This window comes from Aythya fuligula, chromosome 5 (genome assembly GCF_009819795.1).
Source record: "Aythya fuligula isolate bAytFul2 chromosome 5, bAytFul2.pri, whole genome shotgun sequence".
Classification (NCBI taxonomy): domain Eukaryota; kingdom Metazoa; phylum Chordata; class Aves; order Anseriformes; family Anatidae; genus Aythya; species Aythya fuligula.
The window spans coordinates 34,354,940-34,377,249 of NC_045563.1; the positions used below are offsets into that span (position 1 = coordinate 34,354,940).

At 38.6% G+C, this 22,310-nt stretch overlaps 2 protein-coding genes and 1 long non-coding RNA gene across 3 annotated transcripts in view; 2 read left to right on the forward strand and 1 right to left on the reverse strand.

The window, feature by feature from the left end:
* The window catches only part of ZNF106 (zinc finger protein 106), a 37,115-nt gene extending 36,492 nt beyond the window's left edge, over positions 1 to 623 (reverse strand). The window contains exon 1 of the mRNA XM_032188108.1: positions 601 to 623. The gene's annotated coding sequence lies outside the window, so the exon portion shown is untranslated. The remainder of the gene's footprint in view (positions 1 to 600) is intronic.
* On the forward strand, positions 2 to 21,486 carry SNAP23 (synaptosome associated protein 23). Its single transcript, XM_032188114.1, has 8 exons — positions 2 to 75; positions 7,513 to 7,619; positions 8,188 to 8,229; positions 8,992 to 9,040; positions 9,811 to 9,928; positions 13,180 to 13,329; positions 13,866 to 14,010; positions 16,646 to 21,486. Exons 2-8 carry the CDS (start codon positions 7,563 to 7,565, stop codon positions 16,709 to 16,711), a joined length of 627 nt encoding a protein of 208 aa, XP_032044005.1. The 5' UTR covers positions 2 to 75; positions 7,513 to 7,562; the 3' UTR covers positions 16,712 to 21,486.
* LOC116489630 lies at positions 6,830 to 22,007 on the forward strand. The gene is made up of 3 exons (XR_004253303.1): positions 6,830 to 6,840; positions 20,091 to 20,095; positions 21,504 to 22,007. It is a non-coding gene; the product is annotated as an uncharacterized LOC116489630 (long non-coding RNA).
* Positions 22,008 to 22,310: the final 303 nt, after the last annotated feature.

Sequence of the window (22,310 nt, forward strand, 5' to 3'; positions counted from 1 at the left end):
CTTAAAGGGGCGGCGCGGCGGGGCGAGGCTCGGCTCTGCGCGGCCCCGCACGGCTCCTCACGGCTCTGCTCGGCGGTAGGTGCGCGGCACCGGCTCTGTCTCCCTCCTGGGCGCGTTCTGGGGCACTGCGGTCGCTTCTTTTGGGCATAACCGCGGGGGGCGGCGTACCCGGTGCCCGGGCTGTGGGCGCCGCGCTGAGGGAGGCGATGGGGACAGCAGGAAGCGTGCGGGGCCGGCTCCTGCCTCAGCCCCGGCGATGAGGTCGCTTTGTTCGCTGGGTTTGGGGCGTGAGGGGGCAGAGGGCTCCGGCCCGGTGCCGAGACCCTGCACCGCTCCGTATGGGGTGTCGTAACGCGTAGGGCGACTCCTCAGCTTGTTTTAGGAAGTGTCTTTAATAAACAACCCCTCCTAAATTAGCGATAAGAAATTTCTGAAAGCACAACAGCAGAACAAACCCTCAATAAAAGTTCCACCTACTCCGTAATCTCTCTAGTTCTTAGTCCCTACAACAAGGCCTAGAAACCCAATAAATAGTGGGTGTCTTTATCTAAAAATAGCCTTTCCTAAATGTATTACCTCACGGGGAAGGGCACAGCTCACCTTCTCGGTGAAGGAGCCGACAGAGCATCCCCGATCACCGGAGGCGGTATCAGAGCCGATGGCTGAAATTACAGCTGGGGAGATCCTGGCTCCCCGTCAGCTGCTGGAGCAGCAGGGTTATGTCATCGCCTGGCTCATACCTTTCTGATGAGGTTATCCTCGAGGAGGTGGAGGCTGCATCTCTCCCATGTTTTAGATATATCAGCTGGGGGGTATTGAATGTTTCCTCCTTTGCACTCGTATATGTGGAAACAGAAAATCAATAGAAAGCATGTTTTAGTGTGCTTAGTAGGGCATTATATTAAAAGGATAAAGTACAAGAATTCATTTCTAACTTGCCTACAATGAAGAGGTAACCAAATGTGGGTATTCAGAAAGGGGAGGGATAGGATTCTTTCATACCACAACTTGATAAAAAAAAATGAGTAATTTGGACATAATGTGTATGAAAGCTTTCCACTTAACTCTGTTACGTATAATACCAGACTGTAAGAAACTTGCACTACATACCAGGCTGAAGAACAACTTGAGGAATTAAGCATGGAGTCTTGCTGGAACACTTCATAGACTTCATAGGACTGAAGTAGTTTTTATTCATGGCTTGGGAATAGCTCCTCTAAAATCATCATCCTCTTGTGCTCAGAAGGGAAACTTAATTTCTCATTTCAGATTAGCGGTGTGGGAGGAAACCTTGTGGTGTTGATTAGAATGGGCTAGGCTCAAATAAAGAGGACCACTAGACAATGAGGAATTTATCTATGATATTTGGTAAAGGCAATGGATGTCTGACGCTTCTGAAATGTGTTTGGTCTGTCGGAGACACAAAATTGTTCCATGTCTGCCAGAGATGCAGGGCCGAATCTTGTGACCATTCAGGATGGGTTTGTGAAAGTACAGGTGATCAAAACAACTTCTGGTCTAATAGAAATTAAATCCATCTGGTTTAGGAAAAGCTTTCACTTCTGACAATCGCCCCCTTCCAAAATAAGTGTTTTGAAGTGTATTAGGTCAGAGGAATGGAATAAATGCATACAGTCTCCAGTTGTAATGATGTTTTTAAAATATTCCTATACTGAATGCTGTTTTAAAACAACTTCTGTTTACAGTAGGTATCTTGATGTCCTTTCTAGATGCAAACAGTGTAATTGTGGCTCAACAAGCACTTCTGTAGGCATTCTGGTGGCTTGCAGTTGGTATAAATTCATAAAGATCTCTAAGTCAGAACGTACTTAAAGATTTTGAGTGCTTTGGATAGCACAACTTGAATATACCATAACTATTATGAAACAAGGAAGTAAACTTTCTGTTGTTTCTTAGAGCTAATAAATAGTAGATTTGCTTTGCAGCATGTGCTGGAGAAAAACTTATTCAAGCTGTGTAAATTGCCTGCTATAGCTTTTATTACCTTGGAAGTGTTCACAAATATTTTTCTTGTGCTTACTTGTAAATGAAAGTCTGAAAAGAGTGTTCAGAGGACATCACAAGCAAGGTTGCAACTTGCTTTCTTTTATACATGTGCCCTGCTTATACTGGAAACTGAGTGTTGGTATAACTCCAGTTAAATGAAGAAACTACTAAAATGCTTCAGGTGCCTTATGTGTGTGTACCAAATGAAGATGTGTAAGCCAATCATGCTTTGAATGGATCTGACACCACACTAATACAAGCCCCAAAGCACCTCTCATATCACTCATTCCTCTGCAGGGAATAGCTTAATTGGGGTTTTAAACTGTTCTGTAAAATTGCCTTTGATCTCTTTTCTTCAGCCTTCTCTAACCTAAACGTTTTGTGTAAGAGTGTGAATTCAAGGCTTTTCCTGGGCTTTTGGAGCCACTGACTTGAATGCATAGCAAGTGGGGTGGTAAAAAGTCTGTGTAGACATGCATTCCTTTCCCTTATCTCATTGTTCCTCTTCTTGAAGTGACAGAAGTAATTTAACTCTTGTCCATCCTCAACTAATATCAAAATGAGAATGTTTTGCTCTGGGTGATAGCAGTAAGCTTGTAGAGTATCTTAGCACAATTTGCGTCAACTTGTGAAGAGATAATGTCTTATCTCATGCTTGTGGTCAGAGCTGGAAATGTGAAGAACTTCCTCCTGACCCCGGTCTCCAAAGTAAAACATGTAGGAGAAGGCAGATCCTTATTATTTGCAGGCCTTGTGTCTGTTTGCTGCCCTTGTTTCTCGATGAGCCTCTCTTTTTATAGGGCAGTGATAATTAAGCTGAAGGTTGTGTTGTCTTCTAACTTGGTAGAAAAGTTTCATGACGCCCATTAATTCAAAAAAATATGCTTTTGATAGCAGCCTCAGCTCTACACAGTCCATGGGTGCCAGGTTTTCCTAAGCAGGGGTGGGCTACGAGGGGAGTTGTACTGGAATGCGTTTCACCATAATCCTTGCAGTTTGGTAGCTGAGTAAATACTGCAAGGAGCTGATAACAAAAAGCAAATATGGCTGACTCCACGTCCTTCTCTGAAGATCTGCTTTGTATTTAGGCACACTGCGAATGGATGCGTAGGTCCTTGTGAGGCATGCCTAGCTTGGTGTTTAAAATTTGTTTCTCACTAAACTAAAACAGCAGAATGTTTTTTCTTAAAGCGAAGAAAATGGATGTTGTTGATACTAAAAATAAATGCTTGCATTTAGCAAGTCTTATATTATGATAAAATATATGCCAGGAACTTTTCAGTCACATTGAGTGCTTTCTAGGCAGAAAGACTGGGGCCTGAGTATCCTTTATGTATGTACCTCATGTTCTGTTGGGATAGCTGAACTACTCTGCCAGTAAAAATTGCGTAATCTTTGGTGCTAACTTCTTGAGGGAAATCTTGCAGCATCCCTACCTGCTAGGCACCTGCTATGTTCCAACTATTCCAATTAGGCACGTAGCTACAGAGTGTATTTCTCCATCTTTGGAAACAGGCTTTTTTGGAGATAATTGGTTTCTTCTCAGTTGCTCCCACGTGCTTGTTTGGGTGCTACAAACCGCTGTGTGATCAGGAGTCCTAGGGAATATCTCTGTCTGGCACTGCCTTCCTCTGCAGAGCTACTGCTGTCTGCAAGAGCATGGCTGACCAGCTCAAACAGGAGAAGGAAATTACAGCCTGTTTTGGAATCCATCAATTCCGGATATTCAACTTTGAACAGGCATTATAATAAAACCAACTCAAAAAGCGTGCTTTCTGAGGTCTATCTTAAGAAGGAAGTGCCTCTTGTATATAGCTCTGGCAGTGGCTGAAAAGTGAAGGTAGGTAAGCTTCTTGTGAAGTCCAGAGAAACAGAAGGTGGTGCCGCTGTTTTCAGTGGCATGGGATCTCACGAACTGACCAGAAATGACTGGAACACTCTTACCTGTGAAAAATGTCAGAACTCCAGTCTCAAAAGAGTCTGAGTGGTTTAGTTTGGATTCCTCCAACAGAGGTCAGTTATACTAGCAAGTTTAATTGAGCATGTGAACTGTCTCTCCAGATTTTGGTGTTTTGTCCCACAAGAGGCAAAACACTACAGGAATCCTAATGTGAGCATCAGAAGAAAAGCGCAGGCATAACTCAGCTTTGAGGTGTCCTAAAAGTGACTGGGTTAAGAAGGTTTTGCTCTGTTATGGGTGTCTGCTGTGTGGAGGGGCTTTTCTCTTCTGTGTCATGCAGCTGGATTTCTTCAGTGTTAGGTCAACTCGCAAACAGTTGCAAGAACAACAACCATTGGTCTGAGGGAAAGCAGGACGGAAATGCTATGGATTTCCACAGAGCTTCTTGCTTTCTGGCAATAGAGTTGTTTAGAGAGCTGTGAGAAAGCGAGAGGAAAGCAAAGATCATCTGTGAGCTGATAAAACTGGTAGCTTCAGCAACAAGTGCTTACATTTTCAAACTGTCTGGTGCCAGATGTAACCTCTGATATTTTCTGGGTTTAATATTACCCCAAACTTATTTGTGCCTGTCCTGGTTTCAGTTAGCACAGAATTAATTTTCTTCCTAGTAGCTGGTGGAATGCTGTGTTTTGGCTTAGAATGAGAAGAGTGCTGATAACACCCCGATGCTTTAATTGTTGCAGAGCAGTGCTTATACCAAGCCAAGGACATCTCAGCCTTTGCTCTGTCCTGCCAACGGGCAGGCTGGGGGGTGCAGTAAGAGCTGGGAGGGGACAGACCCAGGACAGGTGACCCAAACTAGCCAAAGGGGTATTCCATACCATCTGACGTCATGCTAAACAATATATAGGGGTGGCTAGCCGGGGGGAGGGGGCCGGACTGCTCGGGGTTAGGCTGGGCATCGGTCAGCGGGTGGTGAGCAATTGCATTGTGCATCACTTGTTTGTACATACTATTATTACTTTCGTATTATCACCATTGTATCATCATTATTATTATTATTATTATTATTTTCCTGTCTTATTAAACTGTCTTTATCTCAACTCACGGGCTTCACTTTCCATTTCTCTCCCCCGTCCCAGAGAGGGAGGGGGGAGGGTGAGCGAACGGCTGCGTGGTGTTTAGCTGCCAGCCGGGTTAAACCACGACAGTGCCAAATACGGATTGCTAGTTTTTTAGAAAGGTGATGTAGGCAGGGTGAAGTTCGGAGGTATAGTTTGATAGCTACTAGTACGTGAAGCAGCGCTTCAGCTAACTGCTGAATCTCTTTAGGTAATTACTTTCGTGTTTCAGCATTGCCTTGTCTTTCATAAGACATAATTCTGCAAACCCAGGGTGAATTTCAGTCCTGAAGTTAATTATTGCCTCAGTAATATGTTACCTTCCAGCTTATACCACCAAGAACTACTAGCTTGAGAATTGGAAGTGTTGACTTGTCTCCTTCTCCTTTCTCAGTCTCACTGCAGTTCTGTTTTTATTGTCTTCATGAACTTGTGGCTTTAGCAGCATAGGATGACGTTCTGACAGTACTGAACCAAGTACACAACTCCTTATCTGGCCAGATAAGGTTTACACTCTTCCTTCAGACTTCAGGCACTGTCATGACATGAAGGTAGTAGAACAATGTATTTGCTAATATCTATTCAAAGAGGCAAGAGCCTTATTACCCATTAAAGTCTTATTTTATAAACAAATGTTTAACACATGGCTGAGTGTTTAATTTAGTGTCATACCCTGCTTCAGAAGCACAGAAACTGTTACTGCATTGTGTAGTGGTGGCTGTAACAGCCTGGAGCCAGCAGTTGTGCTTATGCTGGGTAGCCTGACCCCACAGCTGCAAAGAGAAGCAGGACAGCAGGGCTGCTGCGAAGGAAGTCTCTAGGTTGCTCTGGGAATACAGCTGCGTGTCCAGCCCTGTTCTGCAATTACAATGGGATTCTTGGGAAGCTGCTGCACTTGCAGGGTGGGGGCATGATATCCCTTTGGCTCTCTAAGACAAGACATGAGTTTCATGGCTCCAAGCTGCAGAAGCATTTGACTGTTGCAGGTTTGGCCAGGCCTTCCCTGCTTCAGGTGCCACACAGTGACAGCAATCAGGATAGTAAGGAAATGCTTGTTCAATGCCAACTATATAACTGAAATTTCATCCTGCTTCTGAATATTAAGCAAATGTAATTGAGTACTTCTAATTTAGTACTAACTTAAGTTCCTGATTGTATGGTCTGACTGGACTAATGCGAACTGAACTATTAGAGGCCTTATGAGAGCTTTTTTTCATGATTGAAGAAGTGTTGACAGCTACTTGGAAAAACCTCAAAGCCTTAGACTGAAGAGGTATGTCAGATGCTAAAGACAGATCTGCTGATATATTCCAAATCCTGAAGTACTTCAGTTAAATGGGATTGAATCAGATATATGTACTTCCTATAAGGAGCTGTTCCCTAGCTGACAGCTGGATGCATCTGGATGAATTTGTCCTTCTAGGAGCAGTTACTAATGCTATGCCTATGGTTTTCGTAAGGAAAAATAGAACATGGTTTTGCCATGCAAGCAGGACATCTTGGAGTGGGTATCTGGATAACCTGAATTTAATTAGAAGCTGCTGATGTGGAACAGCAAAGATCAAAAAAAACAACTCTTAAAGAATTTCCTTAACTTCAGATTATTAAAATCTTATGTAGGTTGTGACTTCTGTTCTTCCTATTGCTGGGAGTACTGGCTTTATTAGCATTCCTCCAACAAAAATGCACAGTCTTGGTTTTGAAAAACACTTCTCTGATAACAATACACAATCTATCAACTGACTTGCTTTTTCCTGCTGTCTCCTCAGGCAAAAATGTATCTCCTGTTTACTCTAAAAGTTAAATCCTAGTGTATTAGGACTTGAATTATATCGAAAGAAAAATCTTGGTCTTATCATATTATGAGGAAAGTGAACTCAAACATTTGCAAGAGTTGTGGAGATGCCATTTATAACTTCCTGCTGCTGGAGGGATTCACCATATCATAACAAGAACTACTTCTAAAGTGTTCCTGGAATCCCTTTAGGTGGTGCTTGGTCTGTGTTAGTGCTTTCTCTTCTGACTGTGTTGTCAAAATCCTTCACATAGAAGGTGAAGAGCACTTAAGGTTCATGCTAGGAATTTATATGCTTTAGAAAACTACTTCTTTCCGGATTAATGGGTAAACAAATGCTTTTCCAACATGGAAAGGCTTTTTATTTTAAGACATGTCCATGTCCTGATTTTTGTCTTAAGCTAACAATAGATAGTTTTCCAAAAATGTTTATGAAGTCAAGCCTTGGAAAGGAAACAATTTCATGTACTGATTGTTCCTGCATTTCTCATAGCTCTTCGGTTATATCATATCAGCTGAGCAAATCCTTCAGGGCCTTCTGAACACGTGTTACACAAAATGCGATGCGTATGTCTTAGTTCTTGGAATTGTCTTGTTTCAGTGCAAAATACTGATAAAAGGCCGTTTTGACTTAACCAATAGAATTATTTGAAGTGTTCATACTGTCTAACTGTTATCTCTTATTCCAGGGAGAAGATCCTCTTTCAACTCGATTACTTGCAAGTGATAGTTCCTCATCATGGCTGAGCTATCGGCTGAAGAAATTCATCTGCGGGCCAACCAGGTCACCGATGAGGTAAATACTTTAGGAAGCTGTCTGGGTTTAGAATAGTTATCTGCCAAGATTACAGTATCTTTTAAAATAATCTAGGGTGATGATTTTGCAAGAGTATAGCCAAATGTTCCAAACCTCTTTACTTAGTAAATACTAGCACCAAGACTAAATTCATTCTTAGTTTCAGGAATAAACTGTTCAGTTGTAAAGCCACCTGTTTGGTGAGTATTCCCCCCTCCTGCCCCCAATCCTGATTACTGAGACAAGGTAAATTAGGTTCTTATGCTTGATTCTTAGGCATGTTGATACTTCATGCATCTAATTCTTTTCTAATGAAATTTAGTTAAATAAAAATATTTTCTTGGACTTTTGTATGCGATAGCAAATTACTATTAAGTACTAGAAAAAACAAAGAGTTTCCACAGTGGCTAATTAACCTCTAGGTTGGTGATAGTTGCAACACAGATGTATTACATATCAGCAGACTGATGAACTTGTGTAAAATAGTTGCCTTATTACAATGAACTAGTAAAGAACACTTTCAGAGACTGATATATGCTATTAACACTCAAAACTCTTCTCTTCCTAGTCTTTGGAAAGCACAAGGAGGATTCTTGGCTTGGCCATTGAGGTAAGGAAGCTTTTTTCCTCTAGGGTTGCATACATTTGAAGTATGAAAAGCAGCATTTTAACTATCACAAAGTGATCTTCATCACTTTTTGTCTTTCTCAAACTTTTTTTTAAAGAAATATGTCATGGAGTTAGAATGATTTAAACCTAATGTTTTCACATTATGTAAAGTAAGGTCACAGAAGGATCAATATCATTTTTGGCTACTTAGCAAAATGGCCTAATCTCCAAACACATCAATGCAATCAATTTCATACAACTCTGTGTCAGTCAGTCATGGCGTTGGCAATTTTGTCACTTGGTTCTCATAGCACTTCACATTTTTCTTCTAGCTCACATTGTCTATGAATAGCATGAAAACGTCCTGCTTTGAGGAGGAGGGTACAGCTTAGTAGGGTATGGTAGGGTAGTAGAGGGCAGGGCTGTTTCTGCTTCTATACAAAAGTAGTTCTGCATGTACCTTCTTACCATCTGTTCATCATTTGTAATATTAAAAATAGTGAAGTATGATAGTTCTTTGTTCAATCTAAGTATTAAGATGCATTTTATTTTTCTGTTATATAAAAGAAACTGAGATTGTATATTAGGTAATGATGTTACCAAGGTAACATAAGATCTAATTTGAAGCTTAGTGTAATTTATTAGAAAAGCTATTCCTAGCATAGTATTTTATTATGAACCTGAATTATCAAATTTACTCCAGAGACCTGATTTTGCACTGGTATATTGAAGTCTGTTTATATACACAAACTTCTTTCTACAGTCTCACGATGTTGGCATCAAGACTATTACAATGCTGGATGAACAAGGAGGTGAGTTCTTCCTTCTTCCCAAACACTAATGATCTATCCTAGCTTTGTAAGAAAATAGATCATCATTCAAGAGTTGTGGAAACTAAAGGCTTCTTAAAAACGTGTTTCTGAAGGTAGGTGAGAAGCGATAGGATATGAGGAAAATGTTGTGCCAGGAGAGGTTTTGATTGGATATTAGGATGAATTTTTTCATGAAGAGGGTGTTCAAGGATTGAAACCTGCTGTCCAGGGATGTGGTGGAGTCCCAAGCTCTGGAGGAATTTAAGATGTGTGGAGATAGCATTAAGGGACATGTTTTAGTGATGGGACTTGGTAGGTCAGGTTGATGGTTGGGCTTGATGATCATTAAGGTCTTTTCCAATCTACATGATTGTGATTCTGAAAATGAGATCTATTAACTGGCTATTCCCATACATTTGTAGCATTTACAAGAAAATTTAAAGTAGTTGAGAAACTATTAGTTACACTGTGATGTGGACTTTACTACTGAAGCCATTTCTTTCCACAATAGCAGGACTGCTGCATTTATTCTAAAAGCAACAGCGGAAGGGCTATTCTGAGCACAGGGAGAGAAGGTTTTAATATAGTAGACAAAACTTAATTACTTAATCTCTTTCTACAAAAGAAATTCCAGAAGGCAGGAAAGCAAAGAAGACATTTGTCTTTATATCAAGATGGAACTGAATCTTGTAAGTTCCTGCTGGAAAGGAGTGTAAGTTCACCCCCACCTCCAAATGTGTGTTTATTTGGGTTACTTGTTCTTCTTCTAGAACAGCTAAATCGCATAGAAGAAGGCATGGACCAAATAAATAAGGACATGAGAGAAGCTGAGAAGACACTGACAGAACTCAACAAATGTTGTGGGCTCTGTGTCTGTCCTTGTAACAGGTTGGTTAAATTGTTACACAGATCTAAAGTTCTTGGATATTCCCAATAGCTGTTGTGTTGGGATATGGTCTCTTATAAAAGCTAAAATGATGCATATCTGGGAGCTTCGTTTTGGTTTGTGGAGGTGCACACTTTTAAAATCATATGAGACTAGCTAAAGCTTACTTATATCTGACCATATATTGTGCACCTTTCACTGTAAATGGAGCTACTGTGCAACATCTTGCACATTTGAACCCTAATCTCCATAAAGCTAAGTGATTTTATCATTCTGAAGTGTCTATTCAGTATCAACATACATACAAATGAGACCAAACTGGACTACAAATAGCTGTATGTAAATGCCTGTGTCCCTTAGAAATGTGATTTCCCCCCCATCATTTATTCTCAAAAGTACTTCTCTGCAAGTTACATAAAGGCTGGTAGTGGTGGACAATTTGAGGTTATAATTCAATATCATGCAAAAATATTTGTTTTGGAGGAGGGTAGTGTTGGTTCTCCAAGCATTTAAAAGTTCATGCTCTAAGGATGAAGAGAGTAGGAGAACAGATGTTGGTGTTAAAGCTTTAATATTTCACTAGTGACTACACGAACTATTGCATGCATGTTTCGTGGTAATTAATATTATCTCTGTGTGTTTGCTTTTAGCTCTTTAGCATGAGGGGAAAAAAGACACAACTTATTCAACTGAGAGATAGTAGAAACTTGAGTAAAAATCACTTGCAGTAGCTGAACCTGCTTTTCCAACAAAATACTAGGGGAGTGTTTGGGATAGGTAAGAATGTGGCTTCTAAGACTGAAAATCTTACCTTTTGTATCTTGAAAAAAGCAGGTAGTTCTGTCCTGACCTCGAGATAGGTGTGCATACTGTTCTATAGTAGTTTTATCAAACTGATGGACTTCGAGCACTTTAACACACACAGTCCAGTCACATTGTTTCCTGTAAGTCACATCGTTTCCTGTAGTTGGCTGTTGAATTCCACTGAATTTAATTATGCAGCTTATTGCCACTGAGCAAACTCAGGATCTGTAAACTCTTGAGGCACTCCAAATATATGAATAAAAACACAAACGAGTATTGTACCAAAACGGGAAGTAATATGCAGGAAAACTTTCTAGATAAGGAGTAGGCAATGAGGAAGAAAATGAATGCTGTTCGTATACTTTCTGGTATGTGAAATTTTCTGTTGATGTCAGAGTTTTTTGCCAACTGGCTATCTCCAAAGTTTGTCCTTTTTTTTTTTTTTTTTTTAAAAAAAAAAAAAAAGTAAATTGGAATGTTTAATGGATGAAATACTGCCTTTTCTCACTTCCACTATTTTATTCATGAAAGCTTTGCAAAACCACAAAATACCAGCAGTACTCTAATATAATCTGTGCACTAATACCAATTTACCTGTTTGCTGGTCTTTACTATTATTTCTTCTCCATTCTCTCCTAACACTGATGCTTGCTTTCTTAAAATGAAGACTAGGATAAGAAGCTGTATTCGCTTAACTGGTGAAAGCGGATTTTAGGACAAGGTCAGTCTTACTAGTGCAGCATGTATGTTTAACCAGCTGTCTAAGGTGATGCTTCTCCTGGATGTGTGCTTGCATGTGCATGATATCTGCACGCATGTCTCCTTGTGATCGTGATGTGTTGTAATAATAAATGTCAACTATTATAGATTGTGTTGGCTGTGGAAAGCTTGACCAACTGCTTGAACCCTTGTTGTTTTGATAGGCTATATAGATTGCCTTACTCTTACAGAAACAAAACACAAGAAATATGAATGCATAGTAGCTTAAACAACTCTTAAACGATCAGGTGATGAGATTTGTTCTTAGGAGTCATGTTTACTTTAAGTAACAACTTCTGTTACTACTGGTCTAAATCAGATGGGAAAGTTTTCAGGCTGCTTCTTCAATAAATTCCTCACTGTTGCCTCTGTCACGGAATACTTTGCTAATTCAAAAGCCAAGTGTTCAGATACCTCCATCTGCTGCAACTTTAGTGTGAATGAGACAAAAATGTAATGCTCAATCTTGTTGCAGAAAACCTAAGGAGATCTTTAAGGCTGTATAGGCACAGGCTGCTAGAATTGGGTAGTTCAGGTTTCTTCAGGATTCTCCTGGGTGCAACATTTCCATTTTGAACTGAAAGATGACTCCTTTTCTTCCTCTTGAAGTATTAACAATAGGTTGTATTTCACAGGTCAGCTCCTATGAGAAGTATTTTCCTATTTTGTTAAGATAAATGTGAAAGGAATGAGAAGAGGATATTTCTTTATTATAGCTAATTTCACACCTCTTCAAATATGAAACATCTGGGCTACTGATGTTGAAGGCACTAAAAATATTGAAATTTATTACCTGCAATTGTAAAGTTAGATGTACTGGAGACACTATATATATATATATATATATATATATATATTGCCTTTCACATGCTTCTACTGAAGCAGAAAAGTAGCAGTGGGGTCTTGATTATCCAAACTCGAAAGTGACAACAAACAATATCTTTCTCAAAATATGTTCTGTAGAGGTCACAAGAAATCAATGTAGGTAACTTCTTTGTTAATTTCCTTTCTCTCTTGCTTTTGTAGATATGTTTTTGTAGATATGTGATGCTTAAGATTGCTTCATGTTAGTGTTCTGTGGGCTTACTTGTTTTTCTCCTGTATTGTTTGGTAAAAGTGTAATGGTAAATTACAGAGTGAAGGAGCCATTACTGTTTAAGCAAGACTGCTATTTTATTTTTCTCAAGTTCATTTTGGTTAACGTTAAAAAGAAGGGCTTGGCTATGGAAACTGTTGAACAAAACAGATAAATGGTGACCTTGCAGAGTGTAGCTTCTTGTATTAGTGGGAATTTTTTTCATTCATCTGCTTTTTTTCCCTCAAAAGTACCTAAGCATCACATTAGATTAACTCTTGTTCTAAATGCAACTTTATGACAATGTAAGCTTTCCTGATACTGTTGTAAGCTTCCTCTCTTCTGTTTAAGTACCCTACTTCAAGGGAAATACTGTGCTTGTGCTAACACTTGCAACAAGATTAGCCAACTGTCCCTAGAGTAACTTGGTTATATTTGTACTATCCTGATATAAGAATGTGTAGTATCTAGACAAGGCTTTTTATATGCAAAATCTAATATCTTTGGGGCACAAGACAAATGTTTCTGACAATCCTAGATTAATTCAGGACTTCAATCAGGATGCCATTTTTTTTTCTGATGGAGCAGTTCAAATATCTGTTCTTAATGGAGTAGGACGAAGAACTTTGAGTCTAGCAAAGCATACCGAGCAACGTGGGGAGATGGAATGGAGAACTCAGATCATGTGATATCCATGCAACCAAGAAGTATAAATCAGCAGCAACCTCAGACTTCTGGTGGACCAAGTGGTGGATATATTACACGGTTTGTTTCTTCATATATATCTGTCCAAAATGCAGGAATTGTAAGCTAGCAGTTGTCAGCTTCTTTCAGATATATTTCAAGTGAAGATGCTAAATAGCAAGCTTTTACTGTTACTTGGGGGAGCTATTAGTCTTTGCCATCTCCTCTCCAAGTAGTACTCTTTCAATAGTATAGTGTTTCATCCTGTACTTCCTTGCTCTATAGTGAGAACTGTGGAGTTCTAGTGCTTAGTGTCTAGTAAGACTGTTAAAAATGTCAAGTACTCTTACTCATACATTTGAGGCAATGTCTTAAACTTTCTTTAGTAGCTGCTATTTTAAATTCTAAGGCTATTTTTAAGTAGGTGGTAGCTTAGAACCTTCTTTTTAGTGGGTTGTCTGCTTGAAATATATTTGTTTTAAATGAGAGAATACTGTGGCTTTACTACATAGCCTGTCAGGTGACTTTACAACAAAAAATCTAACAGAGTAGAGTAATTTTAGGGTAAGGAAAAGCAAGTTTTTGATTCATGGAAACACTTCTCATTACTGGGACAGGATAACAAATGATGCCAGAGAAGATGAAATGGATGAAAATCTTACTCAAGTAGGAAACATTCTTGGGAATTTGAAAAATATGGCTTTGGATATGGGCAATGAGATCGATGCCCAAAACAAACAAATAGACCGGATAAATGTAAAGGTAAGTGTCAACGGTGTTTTCTGCCTTCAACTTGAGGATTGTTACTAATAAGTGATAAGGCTTGCTGTCTTTGACCTGTAATTGCCATAAAATATGCAATTAAGATGATAGCATCCTCTAGTTGTCATGACTTGAATGAGAGAGAGAATTGATGTTTGGGTATGTAGCTGAAAACTCAAATGCATTAGAGTGTCAGATCTTAAATACAGCTCTTAAATACAGGTCACTGCTAATTCTGAAAGAAACTAAATTATATTGGATCAGTAGCATAAACTTTTTTTGTAAGTATAACTGAGATATTTGTTTTCAGGGTATCTTCTTGTGTGTAGTAGGGAAGAGTTGTTGCTTGCCTTTTTTTTTTTTTTTTTTTAAACAATAGCAAAACTCTTGAAGTTCTTTTAAAAAATAAATACTATAAACCAAACTACTGACATGAGTATTTCTTTGCCCTAACTCAAAATCTCTACAGGCCTGGCCATGAGAAATTATAGCTTTTGCGGTGCACAGGGACATGGTCTGCTTTCATTTGCACATGAAGTTAGCTAGTCCCAGCCAGAAAAAAACTCATTCTGTGCCACCACTCCTCACTGTTTTTGTTATTTTTTCAAGATTAACTTCCTCAAATAGATTAATCATGCAAATCTGATTTGGGGGGTTTCTTCCAGTGGGCAACTTATGAGGAAGTTAGTAATATTTCAGAAATTCCAATATTTTGAAATGAACAGAAGCTCTTTTACAGTCGTCTTGGTTAAGAAGGGAAACAAAAGCTTTAATGAATGGTGTGTGTTATGGATTTTAAAAAAGCAGTAGTAGACATGTTGCTGTAAACTAATAAAATGAAGACAAGTCAGATACCACTGAGAAGCCTAGTCAGAAAAGTCTAGTAGGATTAACAGCTCTCAAATATTCAGAACAAGACTGGTTAGTGTGATGTAGATGCTGCTTGTGCGTATGTTAGCATCTCAATTTTGACTAGTAATTAGTAGTAGTACTTGTTGTATTAATGTCAATCAACATGATCTTATTGGATGTGTCTGAATTGTCTTTCACTGTTCTCTGAAACTGCACATCTGAGGTAACTTAAGTGAAACAACTCAAACATTTTAAAAGACTAGAACTGAAGTTCATCAGAATTTAAAATGTGGTGTGAAACCTTTAGCACTTAAAGTGGTCTGAATATTGTCAGTCAAACCAACTGCAAATAGAAATTATTATTTTTAGCATTAGTGTTTCTCTTCTGGTAGTTTCAAGCACCTGTTTTGTCTTGATGCTCTTACATTTTAGTGGTTTGAATAAATCTTGCTTGTTAAATCTTACTAACTCTTGGAATGTAATCTAAAATTAGAATTGCTTTACAAAAGAGGAATAAAAATGCCAAATGCAGCTCCTGGCTTTGAGACTAGTGATCTGACTATGGTCTCAGCATACTTTCTTTTCTGCTAATAACCATTTTTAAATGTAGTGAACAGTGTGGAAACTGAATTAACATGTTGAGGGTAAATCTCCAAAGGACCATATCATATAAAGAAACAAGGAGCAGTACTAAGCTTAATTCCAGGAAAGCTTATAGGGATTTTATTAAAAAAAAAAAAAAAAAAAAAAGTCCAATCCACAGGGAAAGTATAGACTTGATTGGGTGACTCCCAGCCTGCAGTGTTATGATATAATCGTAGTCTGAATATATCCATAGTAAACACATTACTGCCTTTTCCTTGGAAGAGTATCTGCTAGCTAAATCCATGTATTTACAAATCCATGTATTTACAAAATGTGTGTGGCTGTTTTTGACAAATTTCTGTAATAAGTTTCTGCCACTCCCCAGCCATCAACGTGAAGGGCAGGAAGGAAAAAATATGATGGAAGGGCTTGAATGGCTGATGTTGCCATACTAGTTAATTTCAGTATGAGTTTGTGAAATGGCTAATCCTTACCATAGGTAGAGCTTCTGAGGAGTTCCATGCCTTGTGGTGAGAGGAAAGGCTAGCTTTGTGCTTATTATCCCTACTGCTCATTCCCTGCAGCATATTGGATAGGGTATTTCAAAGCCCCTTATCATACCATTCAGTAAAACTATATCTTGATACTTGTTCATCCTACATAGTGGCTGACTTTTTCTGATGCTCTGGTAGCAGTAAAACAATTATAAAATAAAGGGCTTTACTTATAGACACCATGCTGTTATGATACCATGACACTGTATGGATGTGTAGGTGGAAACCAGGGAATTTCCACTTAGCAAAACAATTCTAACATTATGCCTAGAGGTCACTTTCAGTTTTCATTTATTACTCTTAGTCCATAATATTGAAGCCTCTCTGTAGGGGTTCTCATGATGTCCAAGCACTTGGAGAGAGGTGATCCTTAACTCTTTGTTCTGTAAATTCTCCCTGACCTGCTGGAGTAGGCTACTCTGTTTTGAGGGTTAGCTAAAGACTGATTTTTTTTCTCCTAGTTTTGTTTATGATAAAATTGACAGTCTAAGATGACTTTAAATAAAAGGAATTTACTTCTATCTTACAAAAATTGCTTGTTTTGTCTACATAATACTTTGCAATTCAAACATATCCTGTCAGTTTTAGTTTTTAGTGTGTTTTGCGTGCAGTTTGCAAATGACCTATGAATTTGTCTTTTTCAGGCAGATACAAACAGGGATCGCATCGAGCAAGCCAACATCAGAGCAAAGAAACTCATTGAAAATTAAAACCCTCTGTCATTGTTCAGTGACATTGTCTTTCCAGCTGCGAGCCACCGTATTCTTGGATCTGTGAAACTTCCTCTATTCTGAAATGAGAGGGGCTGGGAAAAACGAAGCAGTACCCTTTCTATAGGGATTCCTTTTTTTTTTTTTTGTACTGCTTCATGTAAACATGGTCTTGACTCCAAGAAAGCAGTCAACATAAGTTCCTCCTACTCATTTACCTTCACTTTCTTAAACTGCTCAGGGCTAAAAATGTCATGGCTTTGAGAACTTTTTCATGTTTTATTCCCCCCCAGTCCCTTTTCTTGCATCCAAAATATTCTTTATTGAAGTTGAATAAGCAGGGTAACATGAATTCACAGTTCTGGAAAGTTGAGGAGGGCACTTTGCACTGTTTGAAATACCTCATAAGTTGAGTGTCTTCACTAAAACAGGGACTTGGTGAGTATTGTCTGCCTTGTATCTCTAAGCAGGTTAACTATGGCTTTACGGTTCAGACCACGTGACTGGTTTGGGGTTGAGCATGTGGACTACAACATTCAAGAGGCCCACTGGTTACTACTTCTGGGTTGAGGGCTTTAAAAACACTTCCTAAACATAAAAACTTTAATGTAAAGCTAACTGGAGGGGTGTATAGTTTTCAATTTCTTTACTGTAAATTGACATTTGGAGGCCATGACTAGGAAATCATGCTGCATTTTTCTAGTATTATCATGTGTTTATATAGCTGATCTTACACTCTCTGTGCATGCAAGTAGAATACAATAAAAATCTCCCTGAAGCATTTCTTTGATGGAAAACTGTGTCCATCATCTAAAAGTTAGGTTTTAAGTGTTTGAATGAGGCATCTGAACTGGAAGGAACTAAACTGAGTAGAAAAGCATGCAGCTTTCTCACATCCCATATTGGATTCTATTTTGGCCAGTTCTCACTGGAGTTCAGTTGGTCTTTCTCCAGTGCAAAAGTGACTGAGATTGTGCAGAGTTTGTTCTCAAAAGTGACTTTAGGGGAGCTTCTTAAAGCTACTGAAAACAAAGATTATTGAACTTCTTTGTCGTAAGTCTGGAGGAAGCTTGGAGTATGTAAGAACTGTTTGTTAGCTGTAAATAAACTAGTTGTAAATTAATTCCTGACTAGTTTATTATTACAGACTTTGGATCTGGCAGTTGGAAATATTCCAAGTTGATTACAACTAAAATGTTCCTCATCTGTTGCAGAATAGAAGACCAGGTGAGGTAAAGCTTTCCTCTAATGAAGAGGAAAAACACTTCTGTTTTACTATGATAAAACCAGTCTTACTCCCAGGGTTTTCTTTGTTTTTTGACAGTCCACAGGTATCTATGTAGCTATTAATAAGAAGTCCTAGGGCTAAAGAGATGACACTAATCTGCTGAAATGTAAGATGAACAATGTTAAATGTTTTCAAAAGTGCAATCAGTGTTACAAGTATATTGTCAGTTTGCTCCCAGCACAACTTCTTGTGGAAGAAAAAAAACTGACCAAAGGATGAAGATGCTGCATATAGTAAATAGGCCAGTAGTAGACTGTCTTATGTAGGGCAGAGTGTTTTTTTTTTTTTTTTTTAGGGACTGGATTTTAGTACCATGCCTTGGCTTCTGTCTAGCATCCAGTAATTATTGGAAAGCTAATGAATTCTGAAAGTTTATTATCTACCCCTATTGGTAACGAAGGCTACATGCTTAAAAACATGAGTAGCAAAGAAGTACTTGTAAGAACATTGCATAGTAAAATTCTAACAGCCTCTTGCTTCGGAAAGCATAGGGAATTGGAATGTTTTTTCTTCCTTCTTATAGACTTTGGGTTAATTGAAGGAATACTTGCTGCTGATTATGAAAGCAAAGCATGCATTATTTAGCTGTGATTGTCTCCTGGAACAGAATACTAAAGCAGTTCTGCTTTCTGCTTAGAACAGTGCAAATCTGCGCTGTAGCATCTTGAGACACCTTGGAATGTTGTTCTTCCTTGCTATTGCAAGTCCACGTTCTTGACTTCCCTGTGCTCCAGCCACAAGCTCTCATATTGACTGAGAGAATGCTGTGATGGGTATGCAGAATATTCATGTTACAATGCACATCACACAAGGAAATAACTGCCAAGACTCTAAACTTAAGGATTAGCTAAATATAATCATTTTGCAGCAAGAGCCAAACCTGTAAGGGAGCTGGTGCCTTCATGTTAATGAACAAAACAGTCTGCTTCTTGGATCATTTTATTGTCATCTGTAGAGTAGATGCTTGCTTCCCATGTCTGTGGAATGTAATCAACACTTGTGCATCTTTATTTCTGGATTCTATTAAGAATGAAGGTTTACACTTTCTGCTTTTGATTGTTAAACTATATTGTGCACAACAAAATACATACTTCTATAACTAAATGTGATTTAGAACTATTTTGTCTTAAAGTGTTTTTGTTTAATTTCCTGTCCTTGAAAAACTTGGCAGAACTAGTTGCTACTATGCAACCAGGAAGTTTCCCTTCTATTTTTATTTCACAGAACTCCTGATGTTTACACAGGAAGGGATGTGGCTGGGAAGAGAGGAATATTCTGATCTTTCCTTTTCTTAAACACTCTAAGTTTTCATCCCTGCATAATCAACATCACCTGACTTCAAACTATCAAATGTGTCCATCTCTTTGAAAGACTGGTAAGGCATGGAACTACATTTGAGGATATTAAAGGAAATAGGCAAAATGAAGCTTTCCTGTTGAATATTGGTAATACTTGCTGGGCATCTATCTAGTCACATGACATCTGGTGATTTAATCTTCTACCAATGCAATTTCACTTACAGAGCAATTTAGGATTGTATTTTCTCTGTACTGGAGCACTAGATTCACGGAACGCTCTTAAGGGCTGGGGGTGGATACAGACTTGCACCAGTTTTTAGTTGAGAGAAAGAACAGTGGTATCTGGGAGTGGCTTGGAAGAAGCGCTCTGCATATAATGGTGGAGCTGCCCTCGTATACTTCCAAAATTTAGGGAAAAAATATTTAAGACCACCTGAGCATGTAATTACTGAGCAAGTACTGTATGTCCCATGGGCATGCTTAGACTGTGATAGCTTATGGGGAACCATGAAATTCAAGCTAGCGTACTAGATGAAAGATGAGTTTAAACCTGTTAACAGAGGGCTACATCTAACATCTACATACACTATGAGCTGCAGCACATGTTGCTTGTGCAGTAACTTGCAAAACTTCTTCCTCTGAAGGTTCTATTGTGAAACAATTTGTGGCTAACACAATGCAGTGACTTGCAGATGCTAATTCACCTTTGCTGCACTTGAAACAGCAGTGCACTATCTGAATGTTAATTGAATAAATATATGAAGTGTATCTGAATACCATGAAAAAAATGGAGAGCAAGTGAAATCAATCTGAAATAAAATATACACATGGATTGCTAAATGGGTTATGTTTTTCTACCTCAGTAATTCCCAAGCTAAAATGCAAGCATAGTTATGCATGAAAAGAAAATTAGCAGTTCGTCACTTCTCCCATCTCCCCACACCCACTGTAATGCACAGTTACTAATAGGTTAAGTGTAGTGCTGAAGCGTACAGAATGTTATGTTAAATGACTTGCACATATTTATTGCTGTGACCTAAAATGTGAGGGTGTCAACTAGGTTTTTTTTCCTTGGGACAAATACCCTTCTGTTCCTGATAGAAAGTTGGATAATCCAGGACTAATGCACCAGCAATCAGTATTTACCATGGTGTTTTCTCCCCTTTGCTTTACGAAACTTTTGGTAGCTGTTGTAACTGCAAGGTAGCAAAGGAGCCTAACATTGTAACTGAAAGGTTTCCATATGCACTGATGATTATGTAAACAACAGAAATGTTGACTTAGTATCTAATTCAAATATTTCTAAAAACATTAAGCTTTGTTTTCTATAGCAATGCTGACTGCATCTTTTTCTTCCAATTGTACTGTTGCTGATATTCCCATATTTAACTACACCATCTATTCTTATGTATCTTTTGACTAGTCAAAGGAATCTTGCTAAATAAATGTTAAACTTCAGATAAGTAGGATGTCTGGGCATAGATTTTCCCAGCAAAAAGACCACAGCATAATATTGCAAAGTGGATGGCCTACTCTTTCACGCCTGTCTGACCTGGGGAGTTGCTCCTTTCTTATACAATGGGAAACCTGCCAAATGAGGGGCTTTGCCCTATGGATGCCTTAAGCATTGCAAATCTGTAGGATGAAAACTAGTATTTCAAATGGGATTTTAGCTGTCAAGTAGAAGGAGCTGAACTTGAAATGAGACTGGGGCTTTTACCTATTCATTGCCAGATTTGTACATGTTGTAACCTCTGAAGTATGTTTGTATGGAGCTGAACAGATTTCTGCCTTGCGACTATAAGGCCCTGCAGTTATGCTGACATACATGGAGTGTTCTTGACACATTCCCCTAGTGCTGTCTTGTAAAACAAAGTAGCCTAGTAAACATCATACTGCTGTCAGCTACTTCTGACTGGAATCTACTTTTTTTTTTTTTTTCTATAGAATAGCACCTGCAATAGGAGTTTCTTAAGTAGAACTGGTTCCATCCTGTTGTCAACCTGTTTATAACAACAGTACTTGATACATGTATATCTGCCAGCCTGGGAACCCAGAGCATTTTTGAAGTGCAGCTGGGTGGACAGCCTCAGATGTCCTTGAGAAACACAAAAACAAACTGCAACAACTGTCCTCTTGGAAACAGTAGAAATTAATCCCCAAACTTTATTTAAAAAAAAAAAAATAAATCAACTTTTGCTTCTAGGATTTATTTTGAGGGGGAAATAAATAGGGTAGTTCCAGGCAGGAAAATAAAAGCTAGCACGAACAGATGATGATGTCTCTAACAATCCAAAAGTAACCCAATGTCTATACAAATTGGGGCTTCTCTGAGAGCTCTCCTGGGAGAATTTCTGTACTTGAGATCTCTGGGACAGACTGGACCCTTGCTGGGAACATCTGGCTGATTCTGGACTCCACAATGCAGGTCACCTCAGAAAATGAAACTCTGTCTATTATTAGCTACCCCCAATCCTGGATGCAGTTTGGCAAATGCTACACTGTATCATAACATTTTACATAACATATAGGTGTGCATAAGGTCCTTAATCATAAATACCTGCTTGCTTTACTAGAGGCTATTTGTACTGATCTGTAATAAAGTAATGTAAGAAATAAAATCTGTGTCCTTGCATATTATGAAATTCTACAAACGTACCGTTGCAATTTTTGCATACCCACAGGCTATTCAAGAATGGATTATAGCCATCCTTTGAATACTGATGTTCCCTAAAATGTTATTAAATAAGTATTACTCTGTAAGATTCTCAGAGAACTCATAAAATAAACACATTATCATAATTATGGTTATAGAGATTGACACAGAGGTAACTTCATTTTTCTTAATGTTTTCTTTCTGTTTGCAGCTAACAACCACAGTGAGTATGCTTAATGATTATACTTGCACCTTTCAGGAGTTGACTGTATAGATGCTTTTCTAGCCTTGTGTAGGAAAGGTTAGGTATAGAAGGCTAGTTAATATATTCAGTGAGACTGTAAGAGTCTCATTAGA